The sequence below is a fragment of the Ochotona curzoniae genome, unplaced genomic scaffold, assembly GCF_017591425.1.
Source record: "Ochotona curzoniae isolate NIBS_2020 unplaced genomic scaffold, NIBS_Ocur_1.0 contig_4838, whole genome shotgun sequence".
Taxonomy (NCBI): domain Eukaryota; kingdom Metazoa; phylum Chordata; class Mammalia; order Lagomorpha; family Ochotonidae; genus Ochotona; species Ochotona curzoniae.
The window spans coordinates 1,262,678-1,283,065 of NW_024466399.1; the positions used below are offsets into that span (position 1 = coordinate 1,262,678).

The 20,388-nt window shown below is 52.5% G+C and overlaps 1 protein-coding gene across 2 annotated transcripts; it reads right to left on the reverse strand.

Annotated features, from left to right (window-relative positions):
• Positions 1-6,068: 6,068 nt before the first annotated feature.
• Positions 6,069-20,038, reverse strand: EEF1AKMT1 (EEF1A lysine methyltransferase 1). Of its 2 annotated transcripts, XM_040988358.1 has the most exons (5): positions 20,032-20,038; positions 14,665-14,824; positions 11,580-11,662; positions 8,033-8,316; positions 6,069-6,244 (listed from the first exon to the last, which is right to left on the reverse strand). In XM_040988358.1, exons 2-5 carry the CDS (start codon positions 14,806-14,808, stop codon positions 6,117-6,119), a joined length of 639 nt encoding a protein of 212 aa, XP_040844292.1. In that variant the 5' UTR covers positions 14,809-14,824; positions 20,032-20,038; the 3' UTR covers positions 6,069-6,116. The 2 variants fall into 2 exon arrangements, with proteins under 2 accessions (XP_040844292.1, XP_040844293.1); XM_040988359.1 differs by lacking the exon at positions 20,032-20,038 and having other exon boundaries at positions 11,580-11,659; positions 14,665-15,190.
• Positions 20,039-20,388: the final 350 nt, after the last annotated feature.

Consider the following 20,388-nt stretch of genomic DNA (forward strand, 5'->3'; position numbering starts at 1 on the left):
CTTTTCAGGGTTTCTTTTCATCTTTGAAAGCTCCTGGGGCCATTTTGTGGACAGGGAATGGTCTCGAGGTCAGGGAAGGCGCGGGAGGAGGCCTTGTTGCCAGTTCCCACAAGTCTGGGCCAGCAGTGGCTTGGTGTTAAGGAGGGTGGGCTCAGGACGGCCGCGTGGGGAAAGTGGGCCAGGCGAGAGTGGCCTGAGCAGTACCTGTGCGTGACTCCCGGGTTCCAAGCCCGCAGCCTGTTCCCGAGGCGCAGCTGTGCGTGGCACCACCAACTGCAAAAGCTGGACGTTCCTTAAAGTCATTCGAGCAGCTGAGCGAGCCGTTTTTTAGCCTTGCCAGCTTCTCTGGATTCCAGTCAGGTGCGTTTCGCGGGGGTTTTTCAGGCAAACAGCACAAAGATACTTTGAAAAGTTTATGGAAAGTGGCATTTTAAAATAAGCTTTAGTTGGGTGCTTAAAAAAAAATCTTTAAAAAATGAGTGGAAGAGGCTGGCGCAGTGTCGCACCTTAAGCTCTTTAATGCCCGTGCCAGGTTCCATCCCAGCTGTTCCGCTTCCCATCCAGGTCCCTGCTGTGGCTACAGCTTGGCCCAGTCCTCGCCTTTAGGGCAGTTTGGGGTCAACCAGTGGATGGGCGCGCTCTCTCCCCGTCTCTAAATCAATATCGGGAAGGGAAAAAATTGTGAAAAATATGGAAAATCTATGTATGGATATATTCAAAACATTTTTGTAACAAAACAAGCTTGTTAATTCCATTTTCCCGTGAGCTTTTTGAAGTCCTTGTATGTTAACTAAAATGTTAACATAGGGCCTAGTGCAGTAGCCCAGTGGCTAAAGGCCTCACCTTGTATGTGCCCAGATTCCATACGGGTGCTCCTTTCCAGCTCCCTGTTTGTATCCTGGGAAAGCAGTCGAGGACAGCCCAAAGCCTTGGACGACCCTGCACCCACGTGGGAGACCTGGAAGAAGCTCCTAGCTTCAGATCAGCTCAGCTCTGGCTATTTCGGCCACTTAGCCAGTAAATGGAGGACAGAAACTCTTTTCCTTACCTTCTCTCTGTAAATTTGACTTTCCAATAAAAATATATTTTTTTAAATGTTAACATACTTTAATTTTTTTGGTTGAGGCTTAATCTAACAGATTTGATTTGACCTTAGATCACCTGGTCTGAGAAAGTTGATCTCTGGGCCCAGTGTGATAGCCTTCACAAAATCCTCACCTTGCACACACCGGGATCCCATATGGGCACCAGTTCTAATCCCGGCAGCCCTGTTTCCCATCCAGCTCCCTGCTTGTGGCCTGGGAAAGCAGTCGAGGACGGCCCAAAGCCTTGGGACCCTGCACCCCCATGGGAGACCCTGAAGAGGCTCCTGGCTCCTGGTTTCAGATTGGCGCAGCACCGGCCGTTGCAGTCACTTGGGGAGTGAATCATCAGATGGAAGATCTCCTTCTGTCTCTCCTCCTTTCTGTGTATCTGATTTTGCAATAAAAATAAATAAATCTTTAAAAAAAAATTAAAGGTCATTATATACACAATGGAAGAAATGACCTTTGCTCCCTAGAACTAAAAGGGCAACATTTGTTTTTTCCTCTGAGTGGAAGGTTCATCTTAGCAGCTCTGACATCCGTGGAGCACCTGCCTGGTTCCTTAAAGAAACTATGACACTTCCAGTATCAGATGTGGCTGGGAATAAGACTCGAGCTCCTTTTAAAGCAACAGCTCCATTCACTGGCTCAAATACCCCCGGCAGCTGGGCCTGGGCCAGACCACAGCCAGGAAGCTGGGAGCCGAGTTGGGCCTCCCGGGGAGCGGCAGGGACCCTGCTGTCTGAGCCATCCCCTGGTGAGTTCAAGGGTGTGGTATTCTCAAGAACCCAGAATGGGAATGCGGGGGCTCCAGGGAGGGCTCCGGGTGTCTCTGGTGGGGTGGCTGCCACCTGCCCTTCATTCATGTTGCCAATTCACTTTATTTCCATGCACCAATTAGTGCATCATCCTTGGCCCACGCAGAAGGCTGCACCAGCTCTCTTCCGGCAGTAGTCTATGTGCACTTCACAAAGTCCGAAGGAAACGGAACCGAAAGATAAATGTTGGTATAAAAATTAAAAATATTGATTGGAAAGGCACAGTGACAGACCTTTCTTCCATCTGCTGGCCGCTTCCACTGCTGGCCACAGCTGCTAGGGCTGACCCAGGCAAAGTAAAGAGCCTGGAGCTCAAGCCAGGTCCTCCCTATGGGTCCGAATCCAAGGCCCCAGACACTTGGCCCACCATCTGCTGCCTATTTGGACACGTGGACAGGAAGCTGGACTGGAATCAGAGGCGCCAGGACCTGAGCCGGCCCGCCCCTATGGGACACAGGTGTCCCGGGTGGCAGACTAACCGTTATACCACAGTGCCGCCCCAAGATGAAAGGGCGTGAGTTGAGGGAAGGAACACACGTGGTTGCTGGGATTACAGCGCCAACAAGGTGTCCTGGGAGTGAGCCCACCCACATTATATGTACCATAGTGTATTGTAATTGCTCTTTTTGTTCAACGGTGACTAATTTATAACTTTTCTTAAGATTTATTTTATTTTGATTGCAAAGTCAGATATACACAGAGGAGGAAAGACAGAGAGGAAGAAGATCTTCCATCCGATGATTCACTCCCCAAAGTGACCGCAGTGGCCGGTGTTGGACCGATCCGAAGCTGGGAGCCAGGAGCCTCTTCCGAGTCTCCCACACGGGTGCAGGGTCCCAAGGCTTTGGGCCGTCATCGACTGCCTCCCACAAGCAGGGAGCTGGATGGGAAGTGGAGCTGCCGGGATTAGAACCCATGACCCTATGGGATCCCGGCACATTCAAGGCGAGGACTTTAGCCACTAGGCCACCATGCCAGGCCTGACTAATTTATAACTTAACCTTATCATAGGTACGTAAGTATAGGAAAACACATATGCAGGTACTGCAGAAAGTTCATGGGAATGTGGAATTAAAAATGTCTATTTTGCTGCAAAAGAAAAAAAAATTGAAATCTAAATGGTTTTTACTGATATGCACTTGCCAGGAAGTTTTTGAAGATACTTAGTGGAGCAGCAGGGCTCAGGACCACAGCTGGCTTCAGCCGTGCGGGGGCAGAGGCGGCTCTGGGAGCGTGGCCACGTGTGAGGGCGACGCCTGCGGGGACGGGAGCACGTGTGCAGGCACTGTGCGGTGCACGCCGGTCCAGCTGCTGCTCTTACTGCTTCTCGTTCAGCAGGACAGGGAACTGGCCCTTCCGCCTCCCGTGTGAAACGCGGTGATGGCTCCTGGGGCCTTCGCCTGTTCCTGCTGTACAGGTCCCTGCGCGGGGTCCCCCATGCAGCTGCTTCTGCCGCAGCGAGCCCCGCTTGTGGAGGCATCTGCGTGTACAGCTTTGGACCAGGAAGGCTCCCGGAGACACCTGGGAAAGTGTTCCTTGGGGACCCGGAAGTCCTTGGTTAAGGGCAGAGGCCAGGGAGCCCGCTGCGGCTTCACGAGGCGTGCCAGGCCTAATGAGGCCTTTGTGAAGGACACAGAGGCCCGCCTGCAGATCCTTCATGAAATCCAGAAGCAGTTGACATAGGCAGCAGGCCAAAATCAGTAGTCTCAAGTCATGAAACATGACGGCTGCGTATCAAACATGAATGCAGTTAGCTCGCTTCATAGGCCTCCTAACAGGAAACTTACAGAAATTTTTGAGTCACGTTTTCCCCTTGCCCTCCCTCACCCAGAAAAATAAATAAATAAAATAAAACTCACTTCACGTAATTGTTAGATTGTAGAACAAGGAAAATCTGATTTTTTTTTTTTTTTAATTTAGGGGCCAACATTCTGGCTCAGCAGGTTAATCCTCCACTTGCAGGTGCCACTATCCTATATGGGCACTGGTTCTAGTCCCAGCTGCTACAGTTCTGATTCAGCTCCCTGTTTATGGCCTGGGAAAGCAAGAGTATGGCCCAAGTGCTTGGACCCCTGCACTCACATGGGAGACCTGGCAGAAGCTCCTGGCTCCTGGCTTCAGATTGGCTCAACTCCAGCCATGGTAGATAAATTTCTCTTTCCCTAACCCTAAGTTTCTGTGTTTTTTTTTTTTTTTAAACTTTACATAGGAAGAAGGAGACACATAGATCTTCCACCACTGGTTCACTCCCCAGATGGACAGCCAGAGCTGAGCTGAGCTGAGCCCATCCTCCTCTGCTTTCCCAGGCAACACACAGGGAGCTGGATCAAAAGAGGAGCAGCCAGGACATGAACCAGCACCCACATGAGACGCCATACAGATGGCAAATTGGTTTGCTGTGCCACCATGCTGGCCTGGAAGATCCAATTTCTAGGCTGGTACTCTTCCACAGTTCCTAGGCTGCGTGTGACTTTTGTTTTGTTTGCCTTTGCTGAAGTTGCCGCTGGCCTAGGAAGTTCTCAGGCAGTGCAGATGGAATAGGCAGGAGCTGCTTTTAAAAGAACCAACAGGGGCCCGGCGCGGTGGCGCAAGTGGTTAAGGTCCTCGCCTTGCACGCCCGGGATCCCATATGGGCGCCGGTTCTAATCCCGGCAGCCCCACTTCCCTTCCAGCTCCCTGCCTGTGGCCCAGGGAAAGCAGTCGAGGATGGCCCAAGGCTTTGGGACCCTGCACCTGCGTGGGAGACCCGGAAGAGGCTCCTGGCTTCGGATCGGCATAGTATCGGCCCGTTGCGCTCACTTGGGGAGTGAATCATCGGACGGAAGATCTTCCTCTCTGTCTCTCCTCTCTGTATATCCGCCTTTCCAATGAGAAAATAATAAAAATAAATCTTTAAAAAAAAAAAAAAAAAAGAACCAACAGCGAGAGAGTGAGGTGGTGCTGTGGGTTAGCCCGGGCTCAGAACGCCTGCTGGTGCTGGTGGGGTGCTCATGGGGTGCTGGTCTGGGCCCTGGCTGCTTTGCTTCGCCCGCAGCTCCCAGCTGCAGCAGTGGTTGACAGCCCAAGGGCTTTGAGTCCCTGTCACCTGCGTTGGAGTTCCGAATGACATGCCTGGCTCCTGGCTCTGACCTGGCCCAACTCCCCCTACCGTGGCCATTTGGAGAGTGAACCAACAGAGGGAAGAGCTCTCTTTCTCCTGGCTCTGTCATTCTGCCTTCCAAATAATTAATAAATACTTAAATGTTTTCACTGAACATCTAACCTAAGTCCTGATACAATGATAAAAATGTGTGTGTGTTGATACAGATGGGTGGCTGCATGGCAGCCAAGGCCTGCGGTGTTAAGAACAGCCCTCCGGGTCCCCAGCGCTGGCTGGAGTCACAGCCTGTTCCTGGCATGCATCGTGTTGTGGCAACTGCACCATCTGCTGCGCCCAAGGTCTCCGTCTCTCTTTGGCCTGTGTGCCCTGCACACCAGCTGTGGTTGTGTCCAAAGCGAGGCCCACACAGCCCCGATGGCAGGGCTGCGGGCTGCTGTGTCCAGGTGGGAGGCAACACACCTCCTATCCCAGGAGGGGGCGGAGGGCAGTCCTTTCCAGGGAGGGCTAGTAACATGTGTGTGTTGAAGATTCATTTGTTTCAAAGTCAGACTTACAGAGAGAGGACAGAGTGCCTACACCTGCCTGTTCCAGATGGCACCAACGGCCAGGTCCAAGCCAGGAGCCAGGAGTTTGCTCCAGGTCTTCCACGTGAATGGAAAGGATGTGAGCCATGCTCTGCTGCTTTCCCAGGCCATCAGCAGGGAGCTGGAGCAGAAGTGGAGCGGCAGGGATCCACACTAGTACGGCTTAACCCCATTATGCCTCGTTGCTGATCCCAGAATGTGAAGTTTTTACAGACTACCCGCAAAGTGGTTGTAGATTCCCAAGGAACTGCTGGGATGTTTGCCGGGCAGGCTGGTGTGCCCTCAGCCACATTCTGCCCAATGGTGCAGCTTGGAGCTGACAGAGCAGAGCTGGCACCGGCACACCCCCAGGGCCACAAGACACGGCACACTGCCCGGCCCCACCCACCTGCCATGCACACATGAGCTCAGTGGAGCCTCACAGGGCAGCTGGCTGGAGGAAGGGCGGGGGGCAGACTCAGAAGATAAAGAGATGTGAAAATGTGGCCTGGGTCCTTTATTGTGATGTCTCTGCCTTCAGAGCCCCCGGTCAGTCCAGCCCGGAGTCGTAATTCACGTAGCAGCGAAACTCGTTGGCCAAGTTGCGTGTGTGCTGCGGGATGAACTTGCACATCCTCACGCCCAGGAGCCGTGCAGCCTCTTCTTCCATGACAGCCCCTGGGGAGGACAGACAGAGGGGGTGAGCGCAATGGGCCCAAGGCCAGCCTGGAGCCCCGGCCGGGACCACCAGACGTGCGACACTTCCGGAACCAGCCCTGGCTGCAGCCATGCCCTTTTTAGCTTCTCCAGTGTTTTGGCAAAGTGCCGCATTTTCCACCTCCTTGTAGGGAGCAGGTGCTCTACCTCCACAAGGCCGGGGCCCTCAGACACAGGCACAGGCCAGCCAGCCAGCCAGTCACTGCTGGGATCCAGGGTGGAGTCACAATGCCAAGAACACGCTCCCACTGCCTCGGCTCCACCCCTCATCCTTGGCACCTCCGGGGGGCCCTCTTGCCTGCACCTCGGGCACAATGAACAGATCCTTCCCTATAGCCTGACCCAGGAGACTACTTAACTTCTACCCACTGTGACAGCTTTGTGGGCAGTGCTGTGTCCCTGCTGCCCGCTCTGCCCATGAGGGTGGAGACCGCTCGGCCCCTGGGGAGCACGCAGCTGGCCACAGCTCCCCAGTAACTCTGCCGAAGCTTCCCAGGGGCCCCTTTGCAAGCAAATCTCCTTTGCACGTTGTCAAAAGTGGTGCTTTGTTTCTCTACACTTTTGAAACTTGCCCCTTAAAACTGATTATGCAACCCCCCACACAAACTGAAGTGACACCATCTGTTAGCACCCAATGGCTGAATTAACAAACTTGGGGTGACTACATCTGTATGAACCAGGACAGCAGCTGTGACCAGAGGAACGATCCTACAACACCAAAGACGCCCTGAGGCCTTAGGGCCCAGAGTGGGGTGCTCTGGAGGGGTGCTCTGGAGGGGGCAGCGCTGGCCCAGGGGCGAGGGGATGCTGGGAATGGGCAGTGGCTCCCAGGCGCCTAGCCCCAGCAGAGCTGCCAAGGGTGCATCAAGTTTGGGCCTCAAATTTTACCATGTTCACCTGAGGAAAGCACAGCAGTCTCACCGGTTAGAAAATGCTTCTGGCAGGTCCGGCATTGTGGCCTAGCAACTAAAGTCCTCGCCATGAACATGCTGGCGATCCCATATGGGCGCCGGTTCTAATCCTGGCAGCTCCACTTCCCATCCAGCTCCCTGCTTGTGGCCTGGGAAAGTAGTGGAGGACGGCCCAAAGCCTTGGGACCCTACACCTGCATGGGAGACCCAGAAGAGGCTCCTGGCTCCTGATGGGCACAGCTCTGGCTTTTGCAGCCACTTGGGCAGTAAGACAGAGAGTGGAAGATCTTGGCCTCTCACTCTCTGTAAAATCTGCCTTTCCAATAAAAAATAAATCTTAAAAAAAAAAAGAGATTGCATCTCTTAATCTTTATATGAAAGAATAAATAGAAGATAAATAGAAAAGAATGTAAAAAGATTGTATAGAAGAGAAATCAAAATGTATAGAAGAGAATCAGCTTCTCGGAGTTTCGTGCGGACACTGGAGCCACAGGTGCAACCCAATATTTTTAAATGTGCGACTTTTGTTCCTTTAGTGAGCGACCCTAGAGTGCCCGCCTGGAGCGTGAGGCCAGTCACTTTAGACCCCCGGGCCCGTCTTGACCACCTGTCCAGGCTGGGTGGCTTCGCGGTGCTGCCCGCCTGACCCTATGGAACAGGCTGCAGCTGTCGGTGCGGGCGCTCACGGGCGCGGCCAGTGCTGGCCTCGCTCCATTTCACAGGTAGGGAAAGTGGGGTTCAGGGAGCTCCGGTGGCCAGGGCAGCCGGCCCCGTGCTCCTGAGACGCCAGGAGGAGACCGTCCAGGGCCACGGGCGTTGGCACAGAGCCGGCACCTACCCGTGCACAGCAGCACCTTGGCCCGCGTCAGGAACCTGATGGTTTCCGACGTTTTCTGGAGACACTCCTCGGAGAGGTAGGGAGGGTCGGCCACCACGATGTCGAAGCTGTGTGCGGCGATGCGGTCCGGCAAATCCAAGGGCTTGTTGTAATCGTAGAAGACGAACTCGTCCCCGTAAATGGCAAACCTCTTGTCGTACTCGAAGATGATGCAAGCGGAAGCGCCTTCCCCCTGCAGCTCGCGCAGCTTCTGGAAGACGCTGGGGGCGCTCACGCAGGCTATCCTAGGCAACAGATCGTGAGGTGGGGAGAAAACCTTTACCTCGTCTCATTTTAAAGAAATCCGGTACTTAAACATCCACAACTCATAATTTTTATATGAAAGAATAAATATTTTTAATAGAAAAGAATGTTAAAAAATAAAAATAATTTAAAAAACCACCCAGGAATACAATATGACAAAGTCAGATGCTAGCCCAAAGCTTAGCATCACATCTTATTTTCATGTTGGACCTTTAAGAACTACTGCAAATGCTTTTAATCCCAGCTAAATATTTTGAAATCATTTTCTAACTTTCATGACCTTGAAAGGAAGAAAAACCCAAAGTCACAGCCTAAGTAAGTCCAGTTTAACAAGAAACGAATTCTCGCTAGACAAGCAACCTTGACTCTTAAAAGAAACTGTTTCATGACAGCCAGCCCACAGCTTATGAATGGCTGGCTTTTAAAACCAGCTGTTGAAAAATCTAGAAGTAACCTAAATATTAAATTACTGAATTAACCACGGGACTGGTGTTTGAATAGGCTATTTGTACGAAGACCAAATACCTCCATGATGTCTGAGACTTTATTAAAGCAGGGGTGGGGAACCTTTTTTCTGCCAAAAGCCATTTGGGTAGTTACAACATCATTCACAGACCACATAAAATTATCAGCTTGAAAATCAGCCTGCCATAGACAGACTGAGGTTTGAGGCCTGCCTGCAGCTGGCCTGGCAGGGCCGGGCCAAGAGATTCCGTGCCCCCACCAGAGGAACAGGGAGTCAGACAGGCTGAAGGGGTGTGGGAACGTGTGCCCCCAGGGCGCACAGCTGCCTTCTGGAAGGTTCCCAGAGGCAGGGATCAGGGTTGCCTGGAGAGAAAATGGGCAAGAAAGACAAACCTTTGCTTTAAATTCCAGTATGTGCATGTATTATCATTCAAAAAATGACTGACTTTTAGCATTAAACTCAGCTTTTAAGTGTGAGCTGCATTGTTTTAGCAGTCACAATCTGACACATCCTGTAGGTAAATAAAAGTGTGTCTCTGTCCCCCCTCTCCACACACACACACTTGTAGCTCACAAGTGAGCCTGGCAGATCAAACAAAGCTCGCAGGGAAGGGCATATGCCCTAGTTAGGGCTGGCAGGACACGGCTCCCCCTGCACAGCACAGATGGTGCCTGGCGACGGTATACCACATGGTCCCTGGCAGTCACCAAGGGGCTTGCTACCAGGTGACAGGGATGGTTTCATACCAGGCCTGTGAGGGGCACTGAGAAGCTGTGAAGGTGGCAACTGTGGCAGGACAGTGGTCCCATATGCAGGTCGGGCAGGGCAGCAGGTGGCAGTGGCCTCGGAGAGCCTACCAGGAATCCCAGCCTGGTTCCAGCCTGGCCCCTTCCCGCTGAGCGACCTTCTGCAAGAGACTGCTACTCTGGGCAGCAGCATCTGTCTTGGACGTGGCGAACAACGGCGCTGAGACAGGAGCCTCGTGCAGCCCTGACGACACTCGGGCAGTGCCAAGTGCCTGCCATCACCCATCTCAGGTTGGCCAGAGAAGGCGCCGCTGTACCTGACAGGCTGGCACACCCTGCACCATGCCTTATATGGGGAGGGGACGCTGCGGCCCAGTGCTGGTCTGCCCCTTTCTCACTCCCTGTTCCCAGGAAGCTGCTGTGGATGGCTGGCACTGATGGTTGTGACACCTCAGCCAGGGAGTGCACTGCCACCCTGGGCAACTCTGCCATGGCCTCCTTTGAGGCCATCTCCAAGACCTACAGCTATCTGACCTCTGGCAAGAGACCGTTCTCCAAGTCTCCCTAGCTGGAGATCACAGACCAACTGGATAAGACACGCCACAGTGTCTGCCCAGAGCACCCGGACTCTAGCTGAGGCTACCACACAGGTTTTTACACAGGAAAAGCAAGTGAAGTAAGCCTGCTTAAAATAAATAAGCAGGGCTGGCATGGTGGCATAGCCAGCTAATCCTCTGCCTTTGGTGCCGGCACCCTATATGGGCACGTTTGTTTCCTGGTGCCTCCACTTGGAAGCAGCTCCCTGCCCACAGCCTGGAGGAGCAGTGGAGGAGGGCTCAGGTCCTGGGCCCTGCATCCACGTGGGAGACCCGGAAGAAGCTCCTGGCTTTGGAATGGTCCAGCTCTGGCTGTTGGGGCCATTTACAGAGTGAACTAGTGGATGGGAGGCCTTTCTCTCCGGCTCTCCTATCTCTCAGTGAATCTACCTTTCAAATCAAAATAAATCTTTAAAAACAAAGAAAGGAAGAATGAGGGAGAAGAAAGTTGTATAAAAAAGCAAAAATTAAGAGAAAAAAAACTATTTAAAAAATCCTCGGAACAACATAAATCATCTTCTATGCAAAATAAGGTGTGGGGCAGTAAGCATGGGTGCCCAGGGAGTCGTGAGCGTGAACACCCACATCCTGTCCACGGGAGAAGGCAAGAAGTGACCGTGGCTCCCACTGCACTGCGCGTTCAGGCACCCACGGCCAGCCACTGTCCAGAAGCAGTAGATAGGAAACTCCAGAAATAAACAACCTGTCAATCTTAATTTATATTTGACTTATATACATAATCACGATAGAAATAAAAAATAATTTTATCATGAAATACTTGTTCTGTTTTACTTGGTTTTTGCAATGTATTCATCTGTTACACTGGGCGTTAGGTGTAGGAACAGGAAGAGCAGGCCATGCTATGGGTCAGGGCTGTCCCTGCTTCCCGGCAGCCCCTGGGGACACTGGGGGACTGCTGAAATGTCCAAAAGTGACCGATTCAAATGTGGCAAATGAGTACATGACTTAGAAATCAGATTATAAACCCGGAAAGAATAAAATGACAGGCAGCTGAGAGCAGGGCCGGTCTACAGGACATGCGTAGTGAGTGTGTTTTTGAAATGTCCTTTAGAACCACTGGGTCCTTCTAAGTTTTATATGTGCAAAGTTTTGATAAAAATAAAAACCAAATTAACAAAAAAGAAAACTACATTCTTAAAATTCAAAATGATGAAACATTAAGTTTTTTTAAAAAGGAGAGTTTAGCAGGTTAGAAAACATTAAAGGACAGAGATAAGAGATTCTACGATGACTAGACTTGCGCGTATGTCCCTCTACTGTATGCTGAAGCAGGCCTGAGTCAGCACGTGTGTTCATGCGTGAGGTACAATGCTTGCACAGCACAGCAGGGACTTCCTGCAAACCACGTCTCGGCTTGGAAGGACATTTAAATCATGAGCTCAGAGAAGAAGAGAGAGAAGCAAAGCTGCTCTCACCTGCCCCCGTCTCCGGCAGCTCTCATCGCCTCCTGCGCCAGTCGCAGAGCAGTTTCCTGACTGTACCAGAACTGGCTCAGCTGCTGGAACAGAGGAACGCATCGACAGCACGTGAGGCTTGGCACAGACCTGCTTATGGAGGCCTACCATGTCAGTATGCAGACCTTTAATCCTTAAATAATTATAATTCCACATTCTTTGAAATCGTTTCACATTCATACAAGTCCCTGGCGAATCCATGGATTGTAAGCACTGAATAGCAACAGTAGCTGACGTTACCCGAGGAGACGTGGAGGAGACGCCCTGCCAGGATTTCTCCTTATGGAGGAGCGCAACTCACCGTGTTGACCCTCAGCAAAAAAAAAAAGTACCTAAATCTAAATAAGCTTCTAGATTCAAGTGCCGGCGGACAGAATCAGAAATGCAGTCGACGACGGAGGAGCGCGTTCAGCGACACGCCGAGGACGCAGCCACAGTCGGGACGGGCACCTGTTCCGTGGGGCCCTCGCTCTGCCTGCTTCCTCAATCACCCGTTGTCCTTCAGGGAGAAGCTGTTTGCTGTTCATCTTGGATCTTCTATTTCATACCGGCTGTAAAGGTCTTCTTCACACTTCTACCCAATCATATTTATAAGTTAAGAATGCTTTTAATGGGGAAGGTAGCGTAGTTTTTGTCTGTGAGAACACAGACTCGCTTTGCTAACAGGATTCTTGCTCCCCTGAACGTGAGGGCTGCAGCAGGCCTGGAGACAGGCAAAGGGCGGATTCTGTGCAGTGCGGAAACAACCCAAAGCACGCCTACTGCTGAATGGATAAACATGGTATATCCAAAGAAACAGTATTCAGCCATGAAAAGGGACGTGGGGCTTGTGACACGCTACCACATGAGCGAGCCTGGGAAACAGGCAAAGTGGAAGAAATCAGATACAAAAATGTTCCCGCGTGCAATTTTACTGTGATCAGAGCAGATGAATTTACAGGGGCAAAAAGCAGCTCGGGAGTGCCCAGAGGTGGCACAGATGTTAGATCTGCTGGCTCCTGGGGCGCAGCTACTTCCAAAAGCCGCGCGAAATCAGTGGCAAACACGATCCTCAGGACCCGGCAGCTCTGTGTCACCTGGCTTTCTACCACACAGGCACCAACTTTTCCCAGTGCCACTACAGCACAACAAGCTGACGGGTGGCAATGCCACTCCAGCACACACCAAGCTGACGGGGGGCAATGCCACTCCAGCACACAGCAAGCTGACAGGTGGCAATGCCACTCCAGCACACACCAAGCTGACGGGCGGCGATGCCACTCCAGCACACCAAGCTGACAGGTGGCAATGCCACTCCAGCACACAGCAAGCTGACGGGGGGCGATGCCACTCCAGCACACCAAGCTGACAGGTGGCAATGCCACTCCAGCGCACACCAAGCTGACGGGCGGCGAGGCCACTCCAGCACACACCAAGCTGACAGGTGGCAATGCCACTCCAGCACACACCAAGCTGACGGGCGGCGAGGCCACTCCAGCACACACCAAGCTGACGGGGGGCAATGCCATTCCAGCACACACCAAGCTGACAGGTGGCGAGGCCACTCCAGCACAGCAAGCTGATGGGCGGCAAGCCTACCTCCCACTTCACTACACCGCACTTTCTACAGGAGTGTTTTCTGCCTCAACTGCCTGTCTGAGCATCTTCTTTGGAACCCTAAATCCTAAAACTTAACAAACATTACGAGTTTCTCTCTCTTAAAAAAAAAAAAAAAAGATTCTTGGAGTTGGCACAGTAGTGCAGCAAGCTAATTGTCCCTCTGCAGTACCAGCATCCCAAATGGGTGTCGGTTTGAGTTCTGGCTGCTCCGTTTCTAATCCAGCTCCCTACTGAATGCGCCAGGGTAAAGGATGGCCGTGTGCTTGGGCTCCTGAACCCACGTGGACATCTGGCTTTGGCCATCTGGTGAGTGAACTAGGGGGTGGAAGATTGCTCTCTGTAACACTGCCTTTTGAATAAATAAATCTTTAGAAAAAACACAGAGTAAGAAGACATAAACAATATATATGAAAAATGCATTTGCAATACATTCTAAAATGATCAAGACGTGCAGAAGCGTCTCCTGTATTCTGAATACGAGTCCTTTGTGTAACACACACTGCTCCTTTTCCCTAGCTGGAGCTTGTCTTTCACGCTCAAAGCTGACCTCTTATAAAACGTTCTAAACTTTTAAATAAATATGTATTTATTTCAAAGGCAGAAAGAGAGCAGCGGAGACACACACAAAGAAGAGAATCTTTCATCTGTGGCTTCATTCCCCAAATGCCCATAAAAGCCAGAGCTGAGCCAGGCGCTTGGAGCGCAATGTAGACCTCCCGTGTGGGTGGCACACCTGAGCCAGCACCCGGCGCCTCCCAGGGTACACACCACCACGAAGCAGGAAGACCCAGCAGCCATTGCCAAGGCTTGGCGGCCACCTACAGTGGGGTCATCCCATGGGTGCCCATTGGAGTTCCAGTTTCTCCATTCCAAACCAGCTCCCTGCTAATGTGCCGGGAAAGGAGCAGAGGGTGACTCAGGTCCCTGGGCCCCTGCACCCACACGGGAGACCCAGAAGCAGCTCCTGGCTCCCAGCTTGGGACTGCTCCAATGGCTGTAGTAGCCTTTGGGGAGTGAACCAGCAGATCGAAGACCTCTACAAAAATCTGCCTTTCCGATTGCATCCTGTGGTACAAGATGCAGGTCTCCCAAGTGAGGTCTCCACAGTTACACCCAAAGCCCGGCCCACTCATTTGCTTATTGTAATAAGGTTCCTTACCCGATTTGCTGTAGTGACACATTTTTTTTTCTTTCTACCAGAAGTGTGGAGCTCCACATAAACTAATTGGATGTATCTCTACGCGAGACACAATGACTTATCCCCTCCCTGGACACCTCTGATTGCCAGGCAGCCCGGTGGCCAGCAGGCTGCATTCAGTAGCATCCTGAATACTCCCTGGGAAGGAAGAACACGAGTTCCCAAGGACAGACATCACAGCCTTTGGAATTGGGGAGAAAAGGCAAACACGGCGACATTTCTGGAGGAATGTGGCATGCATCTACTTACCCAATTCTCTTCTATTATTCCAATGTTATACTTCTCATCTGCGCCCGGGTCAGCTCGCAGCCTCTGCTCAGCATAAAATTCCTGCAGAGCTGCCAAGGCGTGGGGGGAAAGCTGCGGCGGGCCATCGTCCTCGGAGTCACTCATGGCGTCCACGCAGGAGCTAGGTGTGAAACGAGAGGTGCTGCTGTCATCTGCTTCCTCCTCTCACCAAATGACAACGCGACATGTTCTTTCACAGCAAGGACCCAAACTCAGGGTCAACCCCAGAGGGCTTCTCCGGAACCACACTTACACCGACGCAGGATTCTCTTTTCAATGTGTTTGGGTTTTACAGTCACACTTGCACACTTCTAAGATTCCTCTCGGGGGGGCCACATGCGCTGTAGCTATCTAACGATGCTTCGCTTCCTTCTGGCCTCTGCGTGGTTAGGTCCCCACAGCCCACAGCGGCCGCTCGGCATCAGACGCCGTGCAGTTTAAGGGTCACTCACAGGTGCCGCTGGGGGATGGAAAGGATATACAGAAAAGTGAAAGGTATAAAAGACAGGAAAAATAAAGGGAAGACCACCCCCCCCACACACACACACACAAAAACACCATGAGGAGAGAAAAGGCAGATGTTTTTAAGAAACTGATAGCGAGGCACAATGATTCCTCCCAGGGCACCACCCAGAAGCAGAACAGGCCAGGCTGCAGCCTTGGGGTATGGTCCCGCAGCTGGCCAAGCCTGCGCACACTGCTGATAACCTGGCAACATGCGGTTTAAAACCGCACTCGTGTTCCAGAACTTGCAACAAAGACTCATGGGACTCCCTGCAAGCAATCATGCCAGTGATTAGGTTTACTGCAAGGCAAGGGCTCAAATTAGAGACAGCCAAAGGAGGCGCTGTGAGAGCTGTGTGCCCAGCCTCCTCAGGCCTAGCCCCTTCCTGGGACAGACGTGTGACAACCCGCACGCAGGGCTGCCCGCCCGGGAGCCCTGCCAAGCTTCAGGGTGCTGCGGATGGAGGCTGTGATGGAGCAGATGGCCATGGGGCTGACAGGGGTCACCTCATCGGCCACAAGGACAATCACAGGAGTTACGGCAAAGGCCACACCACTCTAGGGGGAGAAGGGGCAGTTCCTTTTCACCCGAGTGCCACACTTTCAAGCCAAACGTTACCTAAGGACAAAAAACAGCGCCCCGGTTTGCTTCCTAAAATGCTGTGTTGCTTTAGAGTCAAGTGCCGGAGCTTCCTTCAGAGCCCATCTGTCCACACTACCCCAAGGGTGGGTCCGAAAGCAAAGAAAGCCACTTGACACCGTGCAGACGGCCGTCTTGCCTGGGCCTCCTGACTGTTTTCAAGACAGAAAGCAGGAGGAGAGTAGGTGATCCAGGGGCTGACTCGTGCGGTTCCTGGGCACCAGGAGGCCCGGGAAGCACTGGGATCGGCCCCGGCGCTGGTCCTTTCCCACTGGAGACACGCTCCGGCTGCGCACGCAAGAAGTTGTCATTTCTGTGTGGCCCTCGCCAGCTCCTCAAGGGCGGGAAAGCTCTGCGTAGGGGCCCCATCTCTGGAAAACTCAAACTGCAAGCAGAAGTCCTCCAGTGACTAACAGTCTGCATGGGGGGCTGAGTAGCAGCAGCGTGACCCAAAGATTACGGTGGCAAAGGAGAGAGCAGAGGAGGAGCCAAGGCTTTTCACTCTGCACTGCGCATGCTCCTCCCGCTGGGGGGGCTCGGGTGGGTGTCCGTGAACCGCAGGAGTCTAGGGCACAGGCAAGGGAGGCTTACAAGCAGGACTCTGAACTTCAGAAATTCCCCAAGAGAGTTCGAAAGGCACTGAGCGGAATGGGTACTTGGTGCAGGAATTAAGGCGTTGCTTGGCACCCCCAAGTCCCAACCTGGAGTGCCTGCATTGGCACCGCACACCCCCTCGTGATAACAGCATCCAGCTATTGTGGAATCTGGGAGGTGGCAGCTGATGAGCCAAGCACCTGGGTCTCTGCCATGCACCTTGGAGACCCAGATAGAGCTGGCACAGCTCTCCTCCTACGGGAGGAATTAGCCAGGGAACCAGCAGATGGAAAATAATCTCCCTGCCTGTCAGAATTAATACACCTAAATCAAATAATTTTTAAAAATCTTACATTACACACAAAAAAGAAAAATCACCCAAAAAAATCAAAATATGCTGAGCTGTCACTTACGGTGAGAAATGTCTGCTGGACATTGCTTTTGTGCTGCTTTTTTCCAAAATCAAATACAGTTGTTCTGCTTGAAGTTCTTGAAACAACAAAAACCCTGCGTGTACCAACTGTATTCTCACTAAGTGCAAGCAGCCTGTTGGTTTCTTTCTTCCCATCTCCAAAGACTTATGAGTTTCAAAGCTTGCTTATGAACACCTGCTCACATATATTCACATAAGAAATACAAATAATGGTGAAACCTATAGCATTTCAGAACTATCCAAACCACTTGGACAGAACCCTCGGCACCGTACACACTGAGATCCTGGGTTGATTTGGGTGGCGGTTCCTCATCCCTGGGTACTGGGACGCGTGGAAAGTCATGAGTGGTTTCCCCCTTTGTCTCTCCCTTTCCCCCGGGGAACAAGAAGAAATAGCAAATATGAGAGCTTGGTGTGATAGCATAGTAGCTAAATCCTTGCCTTGCATCCTCCGGGACACAAGTTCATGTCCCAGCTGCTCCACTTCCCATCCAGCTCCCTGCTTGTGGCCTGGGAAAGCAGTCGAGGACGGCCCAAAGCCTTGGGACCCTGCACCCATGCAGGAGACCTGGAGGAAGTCCTGGCTCCTGGCTTCGGATCAGTGCAGCACCAGCCACTGTGGTCACTTGGGGAGTGAATCATCGGACGCAAGCTCTTCCTCTCTGTCTCTCCTCCTTTCTGTGTATCTGACTTTCCAGTAAAAATAATAAACAATAAATAAACAAACCTTTAAAAAATAATTTAAAAGATTTATTTATTTTTATTTCAAAGGCAGAGTTACAGACGAAGGAGAGATAGAGAGAGAGAGAGCTTTCCTGTGCTGTTCACTCCCCAAGTGGATGCAGTGGCCAGGCTGGGCCCGTCCAAAGCTCGGAGTCTCTTCTGGATCTCCTGCATGGATGCAGCGGCCCAAGCACTTAGACCGTCTGCTGCTGTCTTCCCAGGCACATTAGCAGAGGGCTGGATCGGAAGTGGAGCAGCCAAGACACAAACTGGTGCCCAAAAGGGATGCTGGTGCCACAGAGCCAGCCCTCACAAAGAAAACCTTAGAAAAACACAGTTGACATCTAGGTGCCCACGGCCAACACTGCTGTGGTCAGTCCTGCATGCAGCCCCTGGGTCTTTGTCCACAAAAACCCACCACCCTGGTTTAATCATGAGATAGACCTTACACAAATTCCAACTGAAAACCATGCTACAAAATAACTGACCAGTCCGGCTCAAATCTGGTGGGCCATCAAAAACCAGGACAGCCAGAACCCAGGGAGACACGGACATTAAATGTAACACGGGATCCCGGACTGGATCCTGGAACAGAAAATGGTGTTGCTAAGGGCCTGGGAGATCTGAACAAAACACACACTTGGGCTGACAATGCAGCGGTGTGGCTTCATGAATTGGGACATGAGACGGCAGTAACGGGAACTTGGATGTGGGGGATATTGGAATCTCTATTGGAAACTCTTTCCTTTGGAAAGCTGTGACGTTCCAAGGTAAAGTTTCTTTGGGCGATGGGTGCTGCTGTGGGTTACACTGTGATTTTGGATGCCCCCATCTCCTAAAGTTCCATCCAGCTCCTGGTGATGGCCTGGCAGGAGGGAATGAGGAACCCACTGCTTGTGCAACTACTGCCTCCGCCAGGAGACGCCGGGGGAATGCTTGTCCCTGGTTGCGCCTGACCCAGCCTCAGCTCTTGGGGCGGGGGGGCGGGGGGATAAGCCAGCAGATGAAAGATCTATCTCTCTCCTTCCCTGTCACTTTACTTTTTTCTTTTTAAATATTTACTTATTTTTATTGCAAAGTCAGATATGCAGACAAGAGGAGAGACAGAGAGGAAGATCTTCCATCCGATGATTCATTCCCCAAGTGACTGCTATGGCCAGTGCTACACCAATCTGAAGCCAGGAACCAGGAGCATCTTCCAGGTGTCCCATGTAGGTGCAGGGTCCCAAGGCTTTGGGCCGTCTCGACTGCTTTACCAGGCCACAAGCAGGGAGCTGGAAGGGAAGTGGAGCTGCTGGGACATGAATCGACTCCCATATGGGATCCCAGCACTTGCAAGGGGACGATTAGCCATCATGCTGGGTCCTATTAAATATACTTTTAAAAACCCTAAGTCATTCCTAATTTTTCCAAGTGGGTTTATGCAAGAGTTAGAGGAAAAAAAAATTTTTTAAGTACTCTTCACTAGACATGAGACCCTTCTGAATTGTACCCTTATCTGTGCTGAGATGCTACAGGCAGCCGAGGGGGAGAGGCCCAGGCTGCTGCAGCACACCTCCTCCAATGCACAGAACAGCCTTCTGCAAGAGGCCGGCAGCGGCAATGGGGCAGAAGCCGAGAAGGTCCAGCAGCATCCCAAGGTCACGTGGTGCGTCTCCCATCAGAGGCCAACTGCTCCCCAAGCGTCAGAGTGGAGAGAATGAGCCCACGAGGAAGAGGCGGACCAGCACGACAGAGGCCTGCACGGGCTCCTCAGGGTGTGTGGCTGCAAAAGCCTTCCTTCCCGCGAATGCTTGCTCACACCAAGGCCCCAGCTCGCAGCATCTGGCAGGCTGTCACACTGCCTTCTCAAGAAACAGCGCTCAAGACGGTGTGATCCAGCGGGCACAGCCTAACCCAAGGGTCTAGGATTCTTGCCTGACCCGATTCACTGAGTTTCGACCTGCACACCCGCAGGAGACCATAACCCCCATCAAGACACTCTCGGTCCCACCTACTGCTCCGTGAAGAGCCTCGCGCTGCCCGCATCCTGGGTTCGAGTCCTGGTCGCTTCCACTTGCAGCCCCTCCCCCAGCAGCAGTCCTCAGCCACCCGCGGATCGGCGCAGGCAGAGCCCGAATAAACCTACAGGGCATTTTTCTCAGCCAGTATTCATCCGCACGTCCGGAGTCAAGCATTCAGGGTGCAGAGGCCCAGGGCTGCGGCAGCTCGGAGCCACCACTTGCGCGCTGCCCTGGTCGGGGGTTCAATCCCCCGCCCCGGCACGTGCGCGGCCTCAGGTCCGCGAGCCACCGACCAGACATCGAACACAAATTCCTCCCTCATCGCCACTGCACTGGGCAGGGTCTTAGGATCAAACCCGCCCGGACCACCGACTCCAACCCCGCTCAGGGCAGCCCCGCCAGGCCGCTCGGTGGGGCCGCCGTCCACTCACCCGCCGCGCGTGCGCAGTCACGCCCGCAGGGCTCGCGCAGGCGCAGAACGTCGTGCGCGGCCGCTTCCGCCAGGCAGGCAGCTTCCCGGAAGCGTCTGCTCCCCGCCGGGGTGGTCTCATAAAGCAAGCGAAATATTCTTTGGATGCAATGGCCTAATGACATTTACGTGAAAGCCATTCTTTTACAGTGGAGATATAGGCTTTGAGTCAAAGCTTCCTTTGTCTGCAGTCTTACAGTAACGTTGACCAAAAGTGTTAAACTGAGGCTTTATAAAATGTATAGGATTAGGAAAGACTTGAGCAGTCGGCTTTCCCAGCCGGCTCAGTGTAATAAAACACGTGTTAGCACGTGTTACC

Bases quoted from the DNA above. Each gene is read 5' to 3' on its own strand.
- EEF1AKMT1 (XM_040988358.1), bottom strand. From the start codon at position 14,808: ATGAGTGACTCCGAGGACGATGGCCCGCCGCAGCTTTCCCCCCACGCC. The intron at 11,663-14,664 runs GTAAGTAGATGC...CCTCTGTTCCAG, and splicing joins GAATAATAGAAGAGAATTGG to CAGCTGAGCCAGTTCTGGTA. The intron at 8,317-11,579 runs GTGAGAGCAGCT...TCTGTTGCCTAG, and splicing joins GCTGCCGGAGACGGGGGCAG to GATAGCCTGCGTGAGCGCCC.